The sequence below is a fragment of the Xenopus tropicalis genome, chromosome 5, assembly GCF_000004195.4.
Source record: "Xenopus tropicalis strain Nigerian chromosome 5, UCB_Xtro_10.0, whole genome shotgun sequence".
NCBI classification, from domain to species: domain Eukaryota; kingdom Metazoa; phylum Chordata; class Amphibia; order Anura; family Pipidae; genus Xenopus; species Xenopus tropicalis.
The window spans coordinates 27,508,539-27,529,922 of NC_030681.2; the positions used below are offsets into that span (position 1 = coordinate 27,508,539).

Below are 21,384 nucleotides of genomic sequence, written 5' to 3' on the forward strand. Positions count from 1 at the left end.
TTGGCAGTTATTTTCCACTAGGGATAGTTCTAGGGCTGATGACATAAGGGACTGTTGGGCCAACCAATAGTGAGAAGCTCTGCTGTTCCCTTACCATGTTGTCAGTGCAAAGTCCTTAGCTTATACAGTAAATCACAGGAGCCACTACTTGGAAATGTGGCGGTCATCACTGTCTCCCAATAAATTGTCTAATCAGCCATATTTCTTTCACAACTGGCAGTTATTTCCCACTACTATATCACCTTGATTTTTTCCATTGAATTATGACAGTTAAGTAGCTCCATGTGTGCAACAATATAGAGAAGTCAGTATTAAGCCGACAATGCTTGCTCTGGAGATGATACCTTCATTTTGCACAGAAGGGAGGGACCACATTTAATTTAGATTTCTGACACATACTATATCACCCTTTTTCTTTTTTTAAATGAATGGTATACTCCATCAGTATATAGCTGTCACCAGTGCAGTGTACTGAACTTGAGTATGGGATTGCCCACAGATGTACTTAGTAACATAGTAACATAGTTAGTTGGGTTGAAAAAAGACATACATCCATCACGTTCAACCATAATGCCTATATATAACCTGCCTGACAAAGAATGTCAAAAACACCATGGGGTGCCAAGGGATTTGGTACTTTACCAGTGTAAACTGTGATGGGGCGCTTGGTACCCCACTGGTGCTAAACAGATCCAGAGATCTGCTGGAGGCATTAATGACTATTTAACATGCATTTGGATACTGAATACATTTTACAGCATCATAGCCCATTGGCAGGACATAACAAAGGGGGTTTTTAGACTTTCTGGGCTCAGACCACTCTCCCCGAGTCCAAAATAGTATAAGGTTCTGCCTTTTAGTTACAGTAAACACGTTTTTATTTTCTATTTCAGGCATAAATATTTTTCTCCTGTGATTTCATTTCTATTTTTTGAACATTTTTGTGCAACTCATCTTTGAATTTCCCTGAGGGGGTACATTCCTGTCATTAAAATTGCACCTTGGGAGAATATCCTAGGCTGGCTAACAATTCAATGTACAGGCATTTTGATGAACTGAGAATATAGTAAGTGTGGCCTAAAAATGATTCCGGATGAATTATTTTCTTGAAGAATTGAAGAAAGCTAAACATATTTTATTGAAAAAGTATATATGTGTATATATGGATAGATATATAACAACACATAATATTTTACATGTATTTACAAGGTTATTTTTATTTCATCTTTTACAGTCTTCTCTTAACTAACGTATTACAGATGTATTACAACTCAAGCTGAGGCTCGGGCTGCTCCACTCCTCCTAGTGACAATACAACTCAAGCTGAGGCTCGGCTGCTCCACTCCTCCTAGCGACAATACAACTCAAGCTGAGGCTCGGGCTGCTCCACTCCTCCTAGAAGAAATAAAATGTACTTTATTCATCTATTCAGCGCATGTTGCGATCATTAGCTTATAGCAGGTATGAGCAAAAATAAGTGAATCTGGTTTGCAGGATGCAAGAACAACATACCTGAAAGAAAGGACTGTACTTCACATCCTCTGCTCCATTTTCTCCTGAGCCGAGACGATACCCTGGATTTTCCTCTAAGAGCTGCAAAACACATTGTTGTCAGACAGACAGAAGCTTACAGTTCAACCCAATACAATATTGACAAAGGGACACTTATAATTTTGTGAAGCCCGAGTGGGTACTTTACTTTTTAAAGAATAAGAGGAAGGACTAATATAAGTGTGGGGTAAGTAATAATGGAAAGCTTTCACTTCTGTGCAGAACTCTTCCCATACAGATAACAACATGCGGAAATTACATTATCGAGCTTGGAACTTACATTTAGTATTATCAACATAGTATCCTCAGTGACATCAATAGAAAAATCTGGAACTTCAGTTATTATATTTCCAAGTAATTCCTGTGCATTTGCTCCACTAAATGGATATTGAAAAAAAAAACACAAGTTGAGTGATTTAGGAGAGATAAAACTAATAATGTCCAATTTCTATAGAAGCCAAGAAGATATTTGCTTGAAATCTATTGTAAATACAAATATGCCAAGGTTCCCCATGTTATGAGCGTGATAATGACCCATTTCTAGGTTTTTATGAACCTTTACGTTAAATGGTAACATTAAATAAAGTCTCTAAAATACTTTGAGAGGATCATTATCACCCTAAGGCCTGTGGTACATGGGGCATTTTTCGTCCTGGGTAGAAACACAGGCTGAGAAAAAGGCTGAACCTTTGACTTCTGCTCAGGCAGAATTCCCAGTCAGAAGATCGGCCTTTTCTCTGCCTCCAATTTTACTCGAGCAGAGAAAATGTAGTTAAAAAATTGGATTTGTGGAGCCAGTGATTGCCTAGTTTATTCTCTAAATGGATAATTACATCTCCAGTGAGCAGGTTATACATGGTCACTCCCAGTGCCCACCAGTCTACAGATCTTGAGTAATGGCCCCTGAGTAATTCTATCACGGTGTTGTGTGAGGCACGACCTCCATCCATCCCATCCCATCCCGTTGAAGGTCATGTTCCACACAAGCCAGCCAGTGTTTCTGTAGCTGTTCCAGTGGTTGCTTACCGGTTTTTCCTTTAAACTATAATATAATTATAATATATATCTACTTATACAGATCCTTTATATAAATCTATAAAATATAAAGATATATAAAAATATTTATGTTTCCAAGCCTGATGATGAACTCCTAGCATAAAACAGCTCTTCTAGGCCCCACTGGACTTTTTTCTGTAGTGGTTTTGAATCAACAACTGGATTTAATTCAAGGCTTCCTTCAGGCTGTTCAGTTGTCCTATTTTCAGGAATAAATGGAGCCTGGATTTGTTTTTTCTCCAGAGCCTCCCAGTCTAATCCCTATAAAATAGGAGAAATAAAATGTACTTTATTCATCTATTCAGCGCATGTTGCGATCATCAGGGCCGGATTTAACTTGTCGGCACCCCAAGGCAGCCCCCACCCCCCCACGAGTGCGCATGCACAATCGCGCGGCGCCCTCTCCCCCCAGTGCGCATGCACAATCGCACATTTAAACTCCCATACGGAGCAGTGGGGAGAGGTCCCGACTGCTCCGTATGGGAGCCAAATTTTAAAAAACTGTTGCGGCGAGGTGGCATGCCGCCCCTAAACTTGTGCCGCCCTAGGCCCGGGCCTTTGTGGCCTTTCCACAAATCCGGGCCTGGCGATCATTAGCTTATAGCAGGTATGAGCAAAAATAAGTGAATCTGGTTTGCAGGATGCAAGAACAACATACCTGAAAGAAAGGACTGTTCTTCACATCCTCTGCTCCATTTTCTCCTGAGCCGAGACGATACCCTGGATTTTCCTCTAAGAGCTGCAAAACACATTGTTGTCAGACAAAAAGAAGCTTACAGTTCAACCCAATACAATATTGACAAAGGGACACTTATAATTTTGTGAAGCCCGAGTGGGTACTTTACTTTTTAAAGAATAAGAGGAAGGACTAATATAAGTGTGGGGTAAGTAATAATGGAAAGGTTTCACTTCTGTGCAGAACTCTTCCCATACAGATAACAACATGCGGAAATTACAATATCGAGCTTGGAACTTACATTTAGTATTATCAACATAGTATCCTCAGTGACATCAATAGAAAAATCTGGAACTTCAGTTATTATATTTCCAAGTAATTCCTGTGCATTTGCTCCACTAAATGGATATTGAAAAAAAAAACACAAGTTGAGTGATTTAAGAGAGATAAAACTAATAATGTCCAATTTCTATAGAAGCCAAGAAGATATTTGCTTGAAACCTATTGTAAATACAAATATGCCAAGGTTCCCCATGTTATGAGCGTGATAATGACCCATTTCTAGGTTTTTATGAACCTTTACGTTAAATGGTAACATTAAATAAAGTCTCTAAAATACTTTGAGAGGATCATTATCACCCTAAGGCCTGTGGTACATGGGGCATTTTTCGTCCTGGGTAGAAACACAGGCTGAGAAAAAGGCTGAACCTTTGACTTCTGCTCAGGCAGAATTCCGGTCAGAAGATCGGCCTTTTCTCTGCCTCCCATTTTACTCGAGCAGAGAAAATGTAGTTAAAAAATTGGATTTGTGGAGCCAGTGATTGCCTAGTTTATTCTCTAAATGGATACTTACATCTCCAGTGAGCAGGTTATACATGGTCACTCCCAGTGCCCACCAGTCTACAGATCTTGAGTAATGGCCCCTGAGTAATTCTATCACGGTGTTGTGTGAGGCACGACCTCCATCCATCCCATCCCATCCCGTTGAAGGTCATGTTCCACACAAGCCAGCCAGTGTTTCTGTAGCTGTTCCAGTGGTTGCTTACCGGTTTTTCCTTTAAACTATAATATAATTATAATATATATCTACTTATACATATCCTTTATATAAATCTATAAAATATAAAGATATATAAAAATATTTATGTTTCCAAGCCTGATGATGAACTCCTAGCATAAAACAGCTCTTCTACGCCCCACTGGACTTTTTTCTGTAGTGGTTTTGAATCAACAACTGGATTTAATTCAAGGCTTCCTTCACGCTGTTCAGTTGTCCTATTTTCAGGAATAAATGGAGCCTGGATTTGTTTTTTCTCCAGAGCCTCCCAGTCTAATTCCTATAAAATAGGAGAAATAAAATGTACTTTATTCATCTATTCAGCGCATGTTGCGATCATCAGGGCCGGATTTAACTTGTCGGCACCCCGAGGCGGCCCCCACCCCCCCACGAGTGCGCATGCACAATCGCGCGGCGCCCTCTCCCCCCAGTGCGCATGCGCAAACGCACATTTAAACTCCCATACGGAGCAGTGGGGAGAGGTCCCGACTGCTCCGTATGGGAGCCAAATTTTAAAAAACTGTTGCGGCGGGGCGGCATGCCGCCCCTAAACTTGTGCCGCCCTAGGCCCGGGCCTTTGTGGCCTTTCCACAAATCCGGGCCTGGCGATCATTAGCTTATAGCAGGTATGAGCAAAAATAAGTGAATCTGGTTTGCAGGATGCAAGAACAACATACCTGAAAGAAAGGACTGTTCTTCACATCCTCTGCTCCATTTTCTCCTGAGCCGAGACGATACCCTGGATTTTCCTCTAAGAGCTGCAAAACACATTGTTGTCAGACAAAAAGAAGCTTACAGTTCAACCCAATACAATATTGACAAAGGGACACTTATAATTTTGTGAAGCCCGAGTGGGTACTTTACTTTTTAAAGAATAAGAGGAAGGACTAATATAAGCGTGGGGTAAGTAATAATGGAAAGGTTTCACTTCTGTGCAGAACTCTTCCCATACAGATAACAACATGCGGAAATTACGATATCGAGCTTGGAACTTACATTTAGTATTATCAACATAGTATCCTCAGTGACATCAATAGAAAAATCTGGTACTTCAGTTATTATATTTCCAAGTAATTCCTCTGCATTTGCTCCACTAAATGGATCCTGAAAAAAAAACACAAGTTGAGTGATTTAGGAGAGATAAAACTAATAATGTCCAATTTCTATAGAAGCCAAGAAGATATTTGCTTGAAATCTATTGTAAATACAAATATGCCAAGGTTCCCCATGTTATGAGCGTGATAATGACCCATTTCTAGGTTTTTATGAACCTAACGCCTCTTTACGTTAAATGGTAACATTAAATAAAGTCTCTAAAATACTTTGAGAGGATCATTATCACCCTAAGGCCTGTGGTACATGGGGCATTTTTCGTCCTGGGTAGAAACACAGGCTGAGAAAAAGGCTGAACCTTTGACTTCTGCTCAGGCAGAATTCCCAGTCAGAAGATCGGCCTTTTCTCTGCCTCCAATTTTACTCGAGCAGAGAAAATGTAGTTAAAAAATTGGATTTGTGGAGCCAGTGATTGCCTAGTTTATTCTCTAAATGGATACTTACATTTCCAGTGAGCAGGATATACATGGTCACTCCCAGTGCCCACCAGTCTACAGATCTTGAGTAATGGCCCCTGAGTAATTCTGGGGCCATGAAGGGGAGAGTGCCACATATGTCCATGTTTATGCTGTCATAGGCCATTCCTGAAGCAGAAACAAAAGAGTGAGTTAAAGAGTTTACCCATAGAATAAAGGCATTATTACGGCACATGTATGTAGATTGGCAGCACAAAACTTGTGTCTTAAGCAGGTTGTTGTGCTGTGCCCTCTGTCTGTCTCTGATTGTAACAATATATTTGGCCAATGCTACAGCTCAACTGCTTTACCGTATATTTACTACATCATCCTACTTATAAATCTTACCTTCTTGACAGAGCCCAAAGTCTGCGAGTTTCGCATAGCCGTCGCCGTACAGTAACACGTTTTCCGGTTTTACATCTCTGCAAAGAAAAACAAAAGCACATTATAAAATGTTCATTTATTAAAAACAAAAATAGATGTCATATCTGATAATGTTAAAAGTAGGTTATTTGAATATAAGACTGAAGCTCTATTTCCCTGTAATGTTTATTGTTACTTACCTATGAGCGATATTATGCTCATGTAAAAACTGCAGGCCCAGGACTATGCAAGCCGAATAGAATCTGCAAAGATTAAAATAAATGTATAAATATATCGGTTTTATAAATACAAGGCTATCCGGTACATCTAATGGCAGTTATTTATGAGCCCAAACATTCAGTGGAACATGGTATTTTGATGTCTAAGCTTCCAACAGAGCAGTGGAACTGGGATGTTAAAGATAAAGCAACCTTTAATGGCATGAATAGACACCCATGTACAAAACTACCCCATCTCTGGGCTCTTTTAAGTTGATGCCCAGGAGCCCAATTGCCTATAAAATACACAGGCAATCATGGAAGCTTTATTGTAACAAGCAGGATCAAAGCAACTTCTAACCCATTGGCCTTAAACTGTAACTTAGATTTCATAAAAAATATGCAGAAATTACACATAATAGAAATGAAGGTTTTCCTACATGATTAGTGGGAAAGAAGCCAATGTTCATCTTATTGATTACCCAGTAATAAAGTTATTATTTACATACAATGGTAAGAATGCCGTAGGGTTATTTCCCCTTGGACTAAGCTCCCTACAAGCTAAGTAGTACTCACCTAACTCTTTCAAGCGGTAATGCTCCTTCAGTCAGGTACGACTCTAAATTTCCTCCTTCTGCATAATCCATCCCAAGGCACATGTAGTGCTCAGTCTGGAAGGAGCAGACTAAGCTGGAAAGGAAAAGACATTGCCTCTCGCTGCCCAGACGGAGGATGCGCTGCTCTAGGGCAACACTGGCAAATAAAAACCATTGAGAAGTTATTAGAAGAAAAATTCACAAGTCCTACACATTAAATGGTGACAGAAAAAGGGGAGGGGTTACAATGATTTTTTTAAAGACGTAAAATGTTTTATGATTTACTATGAATTTGCCATTGTATAAATGTTACAACTGTGTATGATGTATAATGGGCAACCCCAGGGCTATCTTTCATAAATGTCTAAACATATTCTACATTATATTAACCACAGTACATACAGTACATATCTGAGCACCCCATATTATTGTATAAATACATTATTTTTATCTACCAAGGAACGCAGCTAATAGGACTATATACATTGTTTTTTAAGGAAAAAATCTACTTCTAACAAGCACTCTTTTACCCAAAACTTACCATTTAAATACATAGTTGTCATTCATTTCATGCAACACTAAAGTCTTAAGGGCAATGAGTTTTCCAGTCTCTCTGTGTTGCGCCTTATAGACCTGCAAGGAGAAAATTCCATGAGATAAAATGCAATACCCATTTGGTGCTCTAGTTCTATCACATTGAGAATTGGATACACAAGCTATTGGCAGGCATAGAGAGGGACCAGGGTAACCCTCCTTGTCCTTAACTATTTTACTTATACTACAGCCTTAGTTTAGAACAACCTATACAGGTATGGGATTTGTTATCTGGAAACCCATTACCCAGAAAGCTCCAACTTACTTAACTTATTTATAAGCAAATAATTCAAATTTTTAAAAATGTTTTTCATTTTTCTCTGTAAAAATAAAACAGCAGCTTGTACTTGAGCTATTGTTAATCCTCATCGGAGAGACAACAATTCTGTTGGGTTTAAATTACTTTTTAGTAGACTTAAGGCATTGCCACTGATTGGTCACTATAGCTTTTACATTTCTTTATATTAGAGCTGCTCTAGGTATGCAAGTCCTTCACTAATGAATGGATGATAGTGCAACCTATGATGAATGTATTTGCTGCTTAGCACTGGCCATAGGCACAAGCTGTAGAGGGACCCTACACATTCTTATACTGCCTAATCTCCCATTTCCCAAATGTTGCCAGTATTAAACCCTAGGTCATAGAGAATATCGTTTACTTATTATATAGGGACAGAATAACTCACTTTTCCGAATGAGCCCTCGCCAAGGAATGATTGGAGCTGGAAATCTTCTATACATGGTGGCTCCTTTTCCACCATCCTAAAATCAAACACATTGATCTGATTAAGCCCTAAAAAAATAAGTACTATGGGTAAAGAACAAACATATCGTATTGTAATTACCTGCTGTCCACCTCCTTCATATTCAGGGCTAGGTCAAGTTTTTCAACAACCTGACAGTAAGGCGACGCCATCTAGAGAAGGGAAGAAAGAGCTTTTATTATCTGAATTAAAGTTCAGTAAATTTCAGTTGGGAGTAAAAATGGAAAATATATCCTTATAAATATATGTTATGAGATATAAATGGACTTAGTGATTTCACTTGTGTCACATGACCACCGCAGAGCCCATTACTTTGTACAAAGTCACTTGGCCTAAGTTTTTGTGCCTTTATGTGGTAAAGTAACTCCTTGGGGACTTATAATATACCCATCTCTGAGGGAGACATTATTCCCCATAAATTGGCATTATCATTTATGATCACCCCCATACAAAGCACATACTCACCTTTTTCCGAGCTTTCTTTTTCATTCTTCTTTCCTCTTCTATCTTCTTTAGCTTCTTCTGTTTTTCCGTTTCCATGCTTTTACTAAGAAGCAGATTCCTTTGTTTGTGCTTCATAATTTCTCTGGTATTTTCCTCCAGAGCTGATTTCTCCAGAGCTATCAGTCTTTCCTTCTCTTTCCGTCTCTGTTCTGTCTGCCTCTGGATCTGCACTTCCGTTTCTTTATGGAGAGCTTTTAGTTGTTCATTAAGCAGCATATTTCTCTCTTTGTGCTTAATCATTTCTCTCTTATTTTCCTCCTGAGCTTCTTTTTCTAGAGACATCCATCGCTCTTTCTCTTTCGATCTCTGTTCTGTTTGTCTCTGTAATTGCTCCTGAGTTTCTTTATCTTGATTTTTTATCGTTTCCCTGAGAAGCACATTTCTCAGTTTACGATTAGTTGTTTCTGTCGTTGCTAGTTCGTCAATTTCGTTTTGTCGAACTCTTATTTTCTCCTTTAGAAGCTCATTTCCTTTCAGTGGCTTGAATTCTTCACCTGCAGCTTTAATATTGGTGCAAGTTGAAGCCTATTAAAAGGAAATATACACTATTAATAAATCAAATACAAAACCTACTTATAAGCCTGGGCTGAATAATGATCAATAACATAACACAATTCCAAAATTAAATGTGCAGCCATAATATTGTGACTGCCCTATGGAAAGAAAAACATTTAAAAAATATTGTTAAAAAATGTGGGAGAGAATCAAAAATGAGGGAAATGCAAAAATACATTACATTATATGAAAAATGAAACATTATCATAAGCCAATCTTCTGTGCTCTTCCCACAAACTTGCCTACTAATCCGTAAATTCAAGGACTAGATCACCATTTAGGCTGATGGCAGACATGGCGTAGGGCTGATATTTTCGGTAAGCGGAAAAACGCTTGGCGAAAATACAGCCCTACGCCTGCTACTTGTGCCTTCACCCAAATGAATGAGATACGCTCGGGTGCAGGCGCATGTAGCCGATATACGCAAAAAAATGCGAGACTGCATTCTCTCACGTTTTTATGCGTATATCGGCTACATGTGCCTTCTCCCGAGTGTATCCCATTCATTCGGGTGCAGGCACAAGTAGTAGGCGTAGGGCTGTATTTTCGTTTTTCTGCTTGCCGAAAATATCAGCCCTACGCCACATCTGCCATCAACCTTAACTCTTTGTACTGATTGGGGGTCATTGAACACAGCTGGCAAACAAACTATTGATCTGTGAGCCCCCAATTCTATTATTATATTGTTACTTTCTATATCCCTAGCAACTAGATCTAAACTGCAGAGCTGCTAAACAAAATGCTAAATAATTTAAAAAAAACATGCAATGATAAAAAATTTGAATTGTCTCTGAATATCTCCATCATAGTAAAAGTTAATTTAATTTAGGGTGAAGTAACCCTAAAACAAAGAGCTCTGGTAACATTGCCAGAAAGGTACCATATATATTTAATAGTTATTGTTATTGTGTCAAAGCAGTTGCAAAATCATTAGTATCAATGATTGTGTGGAGATAGAAATATTATTACATATACTGTAGACAGTATATATATATATATGTACACACACACAAACTAGGTCCTCTGCACTCCCCTATAATCAATATATATGAGACATTTAATGCATTAAGCTACTAAGTAATGGTTTCCCCAAATATATAGATATATACATACACCCACACACACAAATACAAATTAACAAATGCAAGGGCACCGTGATGCTCAGTAACAGCCCCCTGTTCACTCTGTACCCCACTTTTCTAGCCATTCCCAATTTAGACTCCAGGAATCAGCATTTTGAATGTAAAATAAAAATGTGAGCTTTTAATCCATGCAGGGAACAAAGGATCATGTGACTGGCTAACTTTGCTACATTGCCAGGTTAATGGTATGAAAATCAGTATTATACGAATTACATGGAACACTGTATGCACCGCACAACAATTGCTCAAATAAAAAAAAAGAAGTAAAGCGAAGGCCTTGCTTGGGGGGCAGGGAAGGGCCCAACAGGTGCTTAGCACAGTCTCACACAAGCCCATCACTACTTGTGCTATTTAGAAGTCACAATTATCGTTATATATTTATGCCAAGATAATAAAAAAATATAAAAAAAATGGTAAAATGCTCAAAATTACTTTTCTGTATATTTTTGCATACAAGAAAAAGGTTTTAGCCTTACCACGTTCTTGAACCTAAAGATGTTCATGAATCTTTTTTGAATTTTCGAAAACATTGTTCTGATTCCTAAATTAGAAAAGAAATAGTTTAACCAATCACGTTACAGGAAGACAAAAGGCAAAACTACAACATTGTTGGTGTTGATAATAAACATTAGAACCAATTGCCTAGAAAAGTTGAATTCAGTTCTCCCCATTGTACCCCAATGTAACTTATAGAATTTGTTTTGTTCCCCTGTGTTTAGTTTCTGTTATTCTAATACTGATACAAACTGTGATATAAATCCAATAAGTGAGTGAATCCTATATCCCAAGTGTTCCTTATTATATCTATTATAAATTACTGGCTAGAGTTATGCACTTATGGGTAATAAAATTGGGTCTCGTTTGCTGATTAGTAAAATCCAGTAACAATGTGAAGTGATTAGTAGCTAACAGCGCTACGGGAAACAATGACGCTATATAGTAATAAAAATAATAATAATATTAAAAACTAGAAAGGGAAGTTAGAGAACAAACTTCATGTTGGGTTGAAAAACATGAAGTCACTGAATGGGCTCTGCCCACTTTCTCTGACCATGGACCACAGTTATACAGTAAAAACCACTGTGCAAAGTTTGGGGACCCTGGTTTTAATAGTGTCTGAATGGCAGCAACTTAAATTTCCCCACTGAAAGTCAACGACATCTGATTGGCGGTTGGTGGCTCCACCCCCTTTTTCTAACCTGGAACTGCAGTTACCCAGTGACTAACCCTGCAAAGTTTAGGGACCCTGGGATTAATAGTTAAAGAACGGCAGCAGTTTAAATTTAAACCAATAAAAGTCAATAGGTGAATTGTGATTGGTGGTTGGTGGCTCCGCCCACTTTTTCTAACTGTGAGTCGAAGTCACCCAGAGACAAACAGTGGGCACCCAGGCATAAATAGTTTGAGAATGACAGATTTTTAAATTTAAACCAATAAAATTCAATAGATGAAATCTTATTGGCTGTTAGTGGCCCAACCTACTTTTCCTATTTTTGAACTGCAGTCCCCCCCAGTGACCAACTTTGCAAATTTTGGGGACTCAGGCATAAAAATTGTGAGGATGACAGCATTTTACACTTCACCATTGAAAGTAAATAGGGGAAATGTTATTGACTGTTGGTGGCTCCGCCCACTGTTTTCTAACTTTGAATGGCAAATACCCAGTGACTAACTCTGGAAACTTTAACAACCCTGGAATTAATATTTAAATAATGGCATCAGTTTAAATATAAACCAATGAAATCTAATGGGTGGAAATGGATTGGCTGTTGGTGGCTCCTCCCACTTGTTTGGTAACCCTGACATAAATAGTGTGAGCAAAGCAACATTTTAAATATAAACCAAAAAAAGGTGAAGTCTGATTGGCTGTTGGTGGCTCCACCCACTTTTTAAAACCTACAAATGCAGTCCCCTAGTGACCCTGGTGTTAATACTGTGAGAATGGCAGCAGGTTGAATTTCCCATTGAAAATCAATAGGTAAAATCTGATTGGCTGTTGTTGGCTCCACCCACATTTTCTAACTCTGAACTGCAGTTACCAGGTGACTAGCTCTGCAAAGTTTGGGGACCTTAGTATTAATATTTAAAGAATGGCAGCAGTTTAAATTTAAACATATGAAGTCTATAGCTGAAATCTAATTGGTTGTTGTTGGCCCCACCCACTTTTCTAAACTTGGAGCATAGTCACCTAGTGACAAACTGTGCAAAGTTTGGGGACCCTGACATTAAACATGTGAGAATGGCAGCAGTTAAAGTTTTCCCACTGAAAACAATAAAAGAAATGTGATTGGCTTTTGGCGGCCCCGCCCACTTTTTCTATCCTTGAGTATGAAGTCACGCAGTGACTGACTGTGCAAAGTTTGCGAACTCTGGCATCAAACCAATAAAATTCAATAGGTGAAATCTGATTGGCTGTTGGTGGCCCCGCCCACTTTTTTAAAACTAAAACTGTAGTCCTCTAGTGACCAACTGTGAAAAGTTTGGGGGCCCTGGTGTTAATACTGTGAGAATGGCAGCAGGTTGAATTTCCCCATTTAGAGTCAATAGGTAAAATCTGATTGGCTGTTGGTGGCTCCACCCACTTACAAAAATACAAAAAACCTTAAATGCGTAGTCACCCAGTGTCTGACTATGCAAAGTTTGGGAACCCTGGCAACAAACCAATAAAAATCAATAGGTGAAATCTTATTGGCTGTTGGTGGCTCCGCCCACTTTTCAAAACTAAAACTGCAGTCCCCTAGTTACCAACTGTGAAAAGTTTGGGGACCCTGATGTTAGTACTGTGAGAATGGCAGCAGGTTGGATTTCCCCATTGAAAGTCAATAGGTAAACTCTGATTGGCTGTTGGTGGCTCCGCCCACTTTTTCTTACCTTGAACCACAGTTACCTGGTGCCTAACCCTGCAAAGTTTGGGGACCCCGTTGTTATTACTGTGAGAATGGCAGCAGGTTGGATTTCTGCCAAGTCAATAGGTAAAATCTGATTGGCTGTTCACAGCTCCGCCTACTTTTGGGCATCCAACAATCATCATATTTTCATTCAGGCTGAGCCCATGACTGTGTGATTCAAGTTTGGGAAGTGTAGCCTCAAAGCTGTAAGATTTCAATGTTTAAATTTCCCCATAAAAGTCAATGGGTACAATATGATTGGCTGTTGTTGGCCCCTCCCACTTCGTGTTTAAAAAAAAAAACCTGAATGCGTAGTCACCCAGTGACTGACTGTGCAAAGTTTGGTAACTCTGGCATTAAACCAATAAAAATCAATAGGTGAAATTTGATTGGCTATTGGTTGCTCCGCCCACTTTTCAAAACTTAAACTGCAGTCCCCTAGTGACCAAGTGTAAAAAGTTTGGGGACCCCAACGTTATTACTGTGAGACTGGCAGCAGGTTGGATTTCCACCAAATCAATAGGTAAAATCTGATTGGCTGTTCACAGCTCCGCCCACTTTAGGGCATCCAATAATCATCCTATTTTCATTCAGGCTGAGCCCATGACTGTGTGATTCAAGTTTGGGGAGTGTCGCCTCAAAGCTGTAAGATTGGCAGCAGTTTCCATTTCCCCAATAAAGTCAATGATTAAAATTTGATTGGCTGTTGTTGGCCCCTCCCACTTTGGGGTCATCCAACAAATGTTGCTGTTTCATTCGGGGTGACCCCATGATTATGTTATTCAAGTTTGGGGGGTGTAGCTTCAAAGCTGTAAGTTTGGCAGCAGTTTGAAAATCTTCCCTGTTAAAGTCAATGGGAAAACTGGGGGGTTCTTAGAAAAGCACAAGCAACCTGCTCCGCTATAGGGCGAAGAAGTGTGGGGAGTTTGGGTGTTGTACCCCTAAACCTGTAGGAGGAGTAGCGTTTAGAAAATGGGGGGGCGCGAAGAATAAGAAGAAGCAGAAGAAGCGGAAGAAGAAGCCAAAGTTGAAGAACAGTCTGTGGGGGTTTCCAACCCAACATAATAATAATAATAATAATAATAATAATAAGCAGCAAATGGCCCTGAGTAAAAGCAAAGCCGTAACCCTACAGACACTTTGCCACTATAGAGTAGAAATGTCTGTCTGCAGTTTTACAATTCATAATCATTTTTACTTTTTAAATAGTTTTTTTCTATATTAATTAAGAATCAGATTTTACTTACAGATAATCCAATCAGATTAAATCCTCATCAAACGAATTGCTGGTTAGAACCAACCAGTCACAGTGTGAGATGATTGGGATCTAAACAGCAACTGGTACAGAATTGGCAGCGACGTGGTTTATCTCTTTTCTGATAAGGATGACATCACAATGCCCTGGTGCCATGGCAACACAGAATGACTCCAGTGTGTCAATGATGACATCACAATGCCTTCACTGTTGCTATGGGAACACTGCACAAGTCACTAACCATCAACCCATTTGGTTAGGAAGTGCAACTAATAAAATGAGAATTAATTATAAGCTTTGCCTTATGGGAATAAGCATTTCCCTAATTAAACTCTGTGCCGCGTGTGAAACCATCAGGTTATTGTGTTGGGTTGGAACCCCCCCCCCCCACAGACTGCTCTTCCACTTCAGATTATTCTTCCGCTTCTTCTTCTTCTTCAACTTCTTCTTCTTCTTAGCGCCCCCATTTTCTAAACGCTACTCCTCCTACAGGTTTAGGGGTACAACACCCAAACTCCCCACACTTCTTCACCCTATAGCGGAGCAGGTTGCTTGTGCTTTTCTAAGAACCCCCCAATTTTCCCATTGACTTTGACAGGGAAGATTTTCAAACTGCTGCCACAATTACAGCTTTGAAGCTACACCCCCCAAACCTGAATAACATAATCATTGGGTCACCCTGAATGAAACAGCGACTATAGCTGGATGACCCCAAGGTGGGAGGGGCCAACAACAGCCAATCAAATTTCACCTATTGACTTTAATGGGGAAATTGAAACTGCTGCCGCACTTACAGCTTTGAGGCTACACTCCCCAAACTTGAATCACACAGTCATGGGCTCAGCCTGAATGAAAATATGATGATTGCTGATGCCTGAAAGTGGGCGGAGCTGTGAGCAGCCAATCAGATTTTACCTATTGACTTGACGGAAATCCAACCTGCTCCATTCTCACAGTAATAACAACGGGGTCCCCAAACTTTGCAGGGTTAGGCACCAGGTAACTGCAGTTCAAGGTTAGAAAAAGTGGGTGGAGCCACCAACAGCCAATCAGATTGTACCTATTGACTTTTATTGGTTTGATGCCAGAGTTCCCAAACTATGCAGTCAGTCAGTCACTGGGTGATTACGTATTCAAGTTGTTTTTTTTAAGTGGGCAGAGCCACAAACAGCCAATCAGATTTTACCTATTGACTTTCAATGGGGAAATTCAACCTGCTGCCATTCTCACAGTATTAACACTAGGTTCCTCAAACTTTTCACAGTTGGTCACTAGGGGACTGCAAGTTTAGTTTTGAAAAAGTGGGTGGAGCCACCAACAGCCAATCAGGTTTTAACTGTTGATTTTCAATGGGGAAAATCAACCAGCTGCCATTCTCACAGTATTAACACCAAAGTCACTAGGGGACTGCATTTTTAAGTTTTAAAAAGTGGGTGAAGCCACCAACAGCCAATCAGACTTTACCTATTTTTTATTTTTTTTTGTTTAAATTTAAAATGCTGCCTTTCTCACACTATTTAAGTCAGGGTTCCCAAACTTTGCACAGTCAGTCAGTGGCTGACAATGTATTCAGGGTTAGAATTAGTGGGTGGAGCCACCAGCAGCCAATCCATTTCCACCTATTAAATTCCATGGGTTTATATTTAAATTGATGCCATTATGTAAGTATTAATTCCAGGGTTGTTAAACTTTCTAAAGTTAGTCACTGGGTATTTGCCGTTCAAAGTTATTAAAAGTGGGTGGAGCCACCAAGAGCCAATCACATTTCACCTATTTACTTTCAATGGTGAAATGTAAAATACTGTCAGTCCCACAATTTTTATGCCCAAAATTTTGCAGAGTTGGTCACTAAGGGACTGCAGTTCAAAAACAGGAAAAGTGGGTTGGGCCACTAACAGCCAATAAGATTTCATCCATTGAATTTTATTGGTTTAAATTTAAAACGCTGCCATTCTCACACTATTTATGCCTGGGTGCCCACTGTTTGTGACTGGGTGACTTCGACTCAAGGTTAGAAAAACTGGGCACACCCACCAACCACCAATCACAATTTACCTATTGACTTTTATTGGTTTAAGTTTAAACTGCTTCCATTCTTTAACTATTAATCCTGTGGTCCATAAACTTTACAGAGTTAGTCACTGGGTAACTGCAGTTCCAGGTTAGAAAAAGGGGGCGGAGCCACCAACTGCCACTCAGATGATACTCGTTGAGTTTCAGTGGAGAAATTTAAGTTGCTGCCATTCAGACACTATTAAAACCAGGGTCCCCAAACTTTGCACAGTGGTTTTTACTATATAACTGTGGGTCCAAGGTTAGAAAAAGTGGGCGGAGCCAACAACAGATCAGATTTCATTCAGTAACTTCACGTTTTTCAAATCAACATGAAGTTTGTTCTCAAACTTCCCTTTCTAGTTATAACTACATTATAGATTATAGACATCAATAATCAATCAAGATAAAGCCCACTCTGGCAAAAGTTGAATTTATTTGCAGGTAGTTCCACCCTTTTTTAAACACAGGTCAGCGACTGCACAAAACAAATCATGAAACAAACTGGACAAAGAGAATGCATTACACAATGGTGAACATTATCTTTTATTTCATCATCCAGGTGGTAGGATTCCATTTAACTAAGAATGTTCCTATGGGTTTAGCAGGCACAGAAAGAGTGATATGTGATAAAGCCAACAAAATAAGTCTGAACTTGAAATGTGGACCGCTTGCTTAAAGACTTCTGCTATTAATTTCATTGCCTATATAATATGAATAGTTAGTGAGACGACAACTGCTTCCATTCCAACTGGTTACAGTTCCTTTTGCCTCTTAGCAAACTCACCTCAGGTGTTAGCCTAGATAGGCAGCCTTGGCCTCACTGGGAAAAACAGTGGTGTAGTGATCTTGTGGTGAAATTGTGGGATGTAGGTACAGTATATCTCAAAAAAAAAGTTTATTCGTTTTATGGAAGTGTAGGGAGGTAGTGCTGGGTCCCTGCACTTACCCCCCTCCTGTTGCTGTTCCCTGTAGGGGAGCTGGCACTGAGACTTTGTGCTGTGAGCTGCTGCCTAGCAACAAGGTGAACAGCAAGCTCAGGGCTGCCGGAAGTTGCAAAGCAGCCTGGGAGAGGAAGCCAGAGGGAGGAGAGAGAAAGTCCCAGAGCTCCAGAAGCTGCACGTGGGCTCAGAGAGAGGAGCAGTATAATAAGAAGCTGGCCTTTGGAACAGGCTGGTACAGGGAAGGCAGACCCTGTACCTGGAGAGACAGAGATCCTGTGAGGAGTCCTGACTGGAGGAACAACCACCTGCAGGGGGAGCCCATCTGAGTAGCTAAAGGGGCTAGTAGTCGCACTGCATGGCTGTGAGTGCTGGACTCGCCTTAAGATTCTGTGTGAATCACCCAAAGAGATCCCTGGAGTGAGTATCATTAAAGTGAAACTAATAAAGGAGCGCTTGAAGATTTAAAGTATATAAACTTTCCTTTGGACTGAGCTAAAGGACTGTACATAGTTAGTGAGATAGCTTGCGCTGGCAAAGCTAGTTAGTAAGGCCCTTATTGCCACTTTGATAGGAGTGTTATGTGTATTAGTTTCCCCTTTATTTCAGATAAAAGTTATTTCGTTTATCAAGTACTGTGTGTGCATTATTATTGTTCCTAGTGGGGCCCCGTAGGTGCACTCCCGGATCCCACTAGGTGGAGGCACTGCGCTAATAAGTACCAGGTACCCAGTCTCTCCCAATACCACTGCGGAGTGATTCAGGTTTGTCCCGTGCCATCAGGTAAGTGCCACACGTGAAGTGTAACACTGTCAAAAGTGCCAGAAGCGGTGAGGATAGGGTTACAGAAGGATAGAGTGAAAACGTGTTTAGGTGGTATCCAGACTTATGAGAATCATCAGACTTGATCTGTAGGTGTAAAGGGGCCACTTACTTTTCTGGACACCAAGCAAAGTCTACATGAACATTTTCCTCCACCCTTTTTTGTAACCTTCAATATCGATCACATCTAAACATAAAAATAGTGTTTCTCAATGTACTTTCAGTATATTTAACTCTTTTAAAAGGTTCATTTACACATACCATGTCAATTATCTCCCAGCAAAGAGTCGCTGGGTTCTTCTGAAGAAAGAAGATGATTTACGTAAATATGATATTCTTCCTAACCTCGCTCTAACTGCACTTGTGTTTATTGCAACCACCACTTATAGGCATGAATCTTATTGAAAAGAAATATAACATATGAACAGACTCTAAAGCACTTGTCAGCAAAACTAGTAACATTACTCGCACCTTTAATAGGAAAGCAGATGGATATGAAAAGAGATTATAAAACATTTGTGTTCCACTGCAGTAATCACAGCAGAATATTTCGGCCAATATATTTCATGAACTTCAGGTTCAATGCCAGTCATCTTGCCTTTCAATGCTACAAGTATAAATATAAAATATGATCTTATAGACAATTTCCTTGATATAGCTTTCTTATTGCAGAAGGAACATTACTTGTTGAATATTCCGCGAACGGTACGCTTTGGAAATCTGAATCACAATAATTCTTTGCTGTGCTTTGTGCCTAGAAGATGTGTCAAGATGCTCCTCATTAGACTTACTGCAGTTCCTTTGTCACGTTTGACATATACATTATTTATTTTATTGTGAACATGTTTGTTTCCTTTCTGTCTGAGACTGTTTGGTAATTATATTTACTTGAACATTATTTAGAGCACATAAATAATTTCCTTATCGGGGTCACCAAGTGTTTGCAGTAAAACATATGCTTGTAATGTGTGTGTTCTAATTCACTGACTTTTACATCTCAGTATTTGAGTTAAAGCGTTATGTAGCAGCGTAGGTGGTTTTTCACGGTGAGGGCAGTGAGGTTATGGAATGCCCTTCCTAGTGATGTGGTAATGGCAGATTCTGTTAATGCCTATAAGAGGGGCCTGGATAAGTTCTTGATCAATCAGAATATCCAAGGCTATTGTGATACTAATATCTACAGTTAGTACTAGTGGTTGTATGTATAGTTTATGTATGTGAGTGTATAGATTGGTAGGTGTGGGTTAAGTGTGCTGGGTTTACTTGGATGGGTTGAACTTGATGGACACTGGTCTTTTTTCAACCCTATGTAACTATGTAACTATGTAACTATGTAGGAAACTTAGGTGGAATGATTATGACACTGATTGTACTGCAAGTGACCATGTTGGAACAATTATCTGGTGAATTTCTTACTGTCTCGTAACATAGCTCGTCTTGGTTAATGGTGGTAAAATCATGCAATAAATGTACCTATGATCCTTTTGCCACTGTGCACTTCTGCTAAATCATATACAGGCATGGGATTGATTACCGGGAAACCAGTTATCCAGAAAGTTCCAAATTATGAGAAGGGGGCTCCGTACCTTTAAGGTAGCAGGAGCCTTGATGGTGCTAGGAAGAGCAGGGGGGGGTGGAAGGGGTTAAATTAATACAGGCTAGGACTGGGGGAAGGAGGGTTTGTAAAGTAGGAGGAGGGACCAGGATAGGGAGAGTAACAGCAGAGGAAGAGGCGGTACCAATTACCTCGTGGAAGTCAAGGAGAATTGTCCCACCCCCCCTTGAGTACAAGCAGTGGTAGATCGGGGTGGGGAGGGGTTTGTTTATGCTGTCATAGCTTGTGGTAGGAATGCTTGCTGGAAGGTGGGGTCTGAGCCCCAGTTTTGGCACATGGGTGTCAAGAGGTGGATGGGAACCTTCTCGGACAATGGTCCCAGGAGAGTAGTGGATTCTGGTTGCCTGCTCTCACTTGCCCACCTGAAGCTGCTGGGGAAAGTGGCCGGCATGGCAGGCAGCCACGGCTGGTGGTTTGGAGTGGGCAAGCATTCCAATGGGCATAACATGGATGGCTATTGTTATTGGTAAATGTTGATCATTTTATAAATTAATGCTGTATTTATCTATTTACATATTTTCTGTTTAATAAAGTTGTGGCCTGTTATATCCCATCCTGGATGTCATTATTGTCTCTGAGGTTCCGGAGGGGGAGGAGCTAAGGTAAGGAAACCTGCGTAATTGGCGCTGCACTGTCAGGCCCTCTCCCTTAGAGTTCATTTTGATCAAATTGCTCAAAGTGATTCCCTTTTTCTGTGTAATATTAAAACAGTACCTTGTATTTCATGTTATAATGTTTATAATGAACGACCAGCCATTAGGCATCCTGGATTCCAATCCTTAGTGATAGCAGCCCTATTGTACATCATTGTACTGTACAGGAGTGTAGAAAGCCATGAGTGGCATCAATCATCACTAAATCTGCTATGCAATATGGGTCCTACAACCCTAATGGATCTCGAGTATTATCCCCCATAGCCATGTAATAACCTATTTATATATCCTATATAAAGCTTCTGAAACAAAGATTTTTGCCAGTGCCTAATAACAGTATATTGTATATATAGTCATATGAAAGCCTTTCATTGATGTTGCTGGCCCTTGAGTATCCCATTTGCATTTGTCCAACAGAAGTATAAAGAGGTGAATGTATCCTAGTTTCCCTAGCATGTGTAGTGATCATGGACCTGTAAGTCTGACGTGTTTAATGGGCATTTGTCAGTTT

The 21,384-nt window shown here is 39.9% G+C and overlaps 1 protein-coding gene across 6 annotated transcripts; it reads right to left on the minus strand.

Annotated features, from left to right (window-relative positions):
• Positions 1-1,197: 1,197 nt before the first annotated feature.
• LOC108645367 (serine/threonine-protein kinase N1) lies at positions 1,198-17,795 on the minus strand. 6 transcript variants are annotated; one of them, XM_031902355.1, is made up of 15 exons: positions 14,783-14,863; positions 11,124-11,188; positions 8,912-9,475; positions 8,528-8,598; positions 8,369-8,444; positions 7,630-7,721; positions 7,069-7,245; positions 6,475-6,537; positions 6,257-6,333; positions 5,898-6,037; positions 5,337-5,444; positions 5,018-5,098; positions 3,585-4,620; positions 3,266-3,346; positions 1,198-2,868 (listed from the first exon to the last, which is right to left on the minus strand). In XM_031902355.1, exons 2-13 carry the CDS (start codon positions 11,175-11,177, stop codon positions 4,426-4,428), a joined length of 1,698 nt encoding a protein of 565 aa, XP_031758215.1. In that variant the 5' UTR covers positions 11,178-11,188; positions 14,783-14,863; the 3' UTR covers positions 1,198-2,868; positions 3,266-3,346; positions 3,585-4,425. The 6 variants fall into 6 exon arrangements, with proteins under 6 accessions (XP_031758215.1, XP_031758216.1, XP_031758213.1 ...); XM_031902356.1 differs by having other exon boundaries at positions 1,198-1,593; positions 1,832-2,868; positions 3,266-4,620; XM_031902353.1 differs by lacking the exon at positions 14,783-14,863 and adding an exon at positions 17,630-17,795 and having other exon boundaries at positions 3,266-4,620.
• Positions 17,796-21,384: the final 3,589 nt, after the last annotated feature.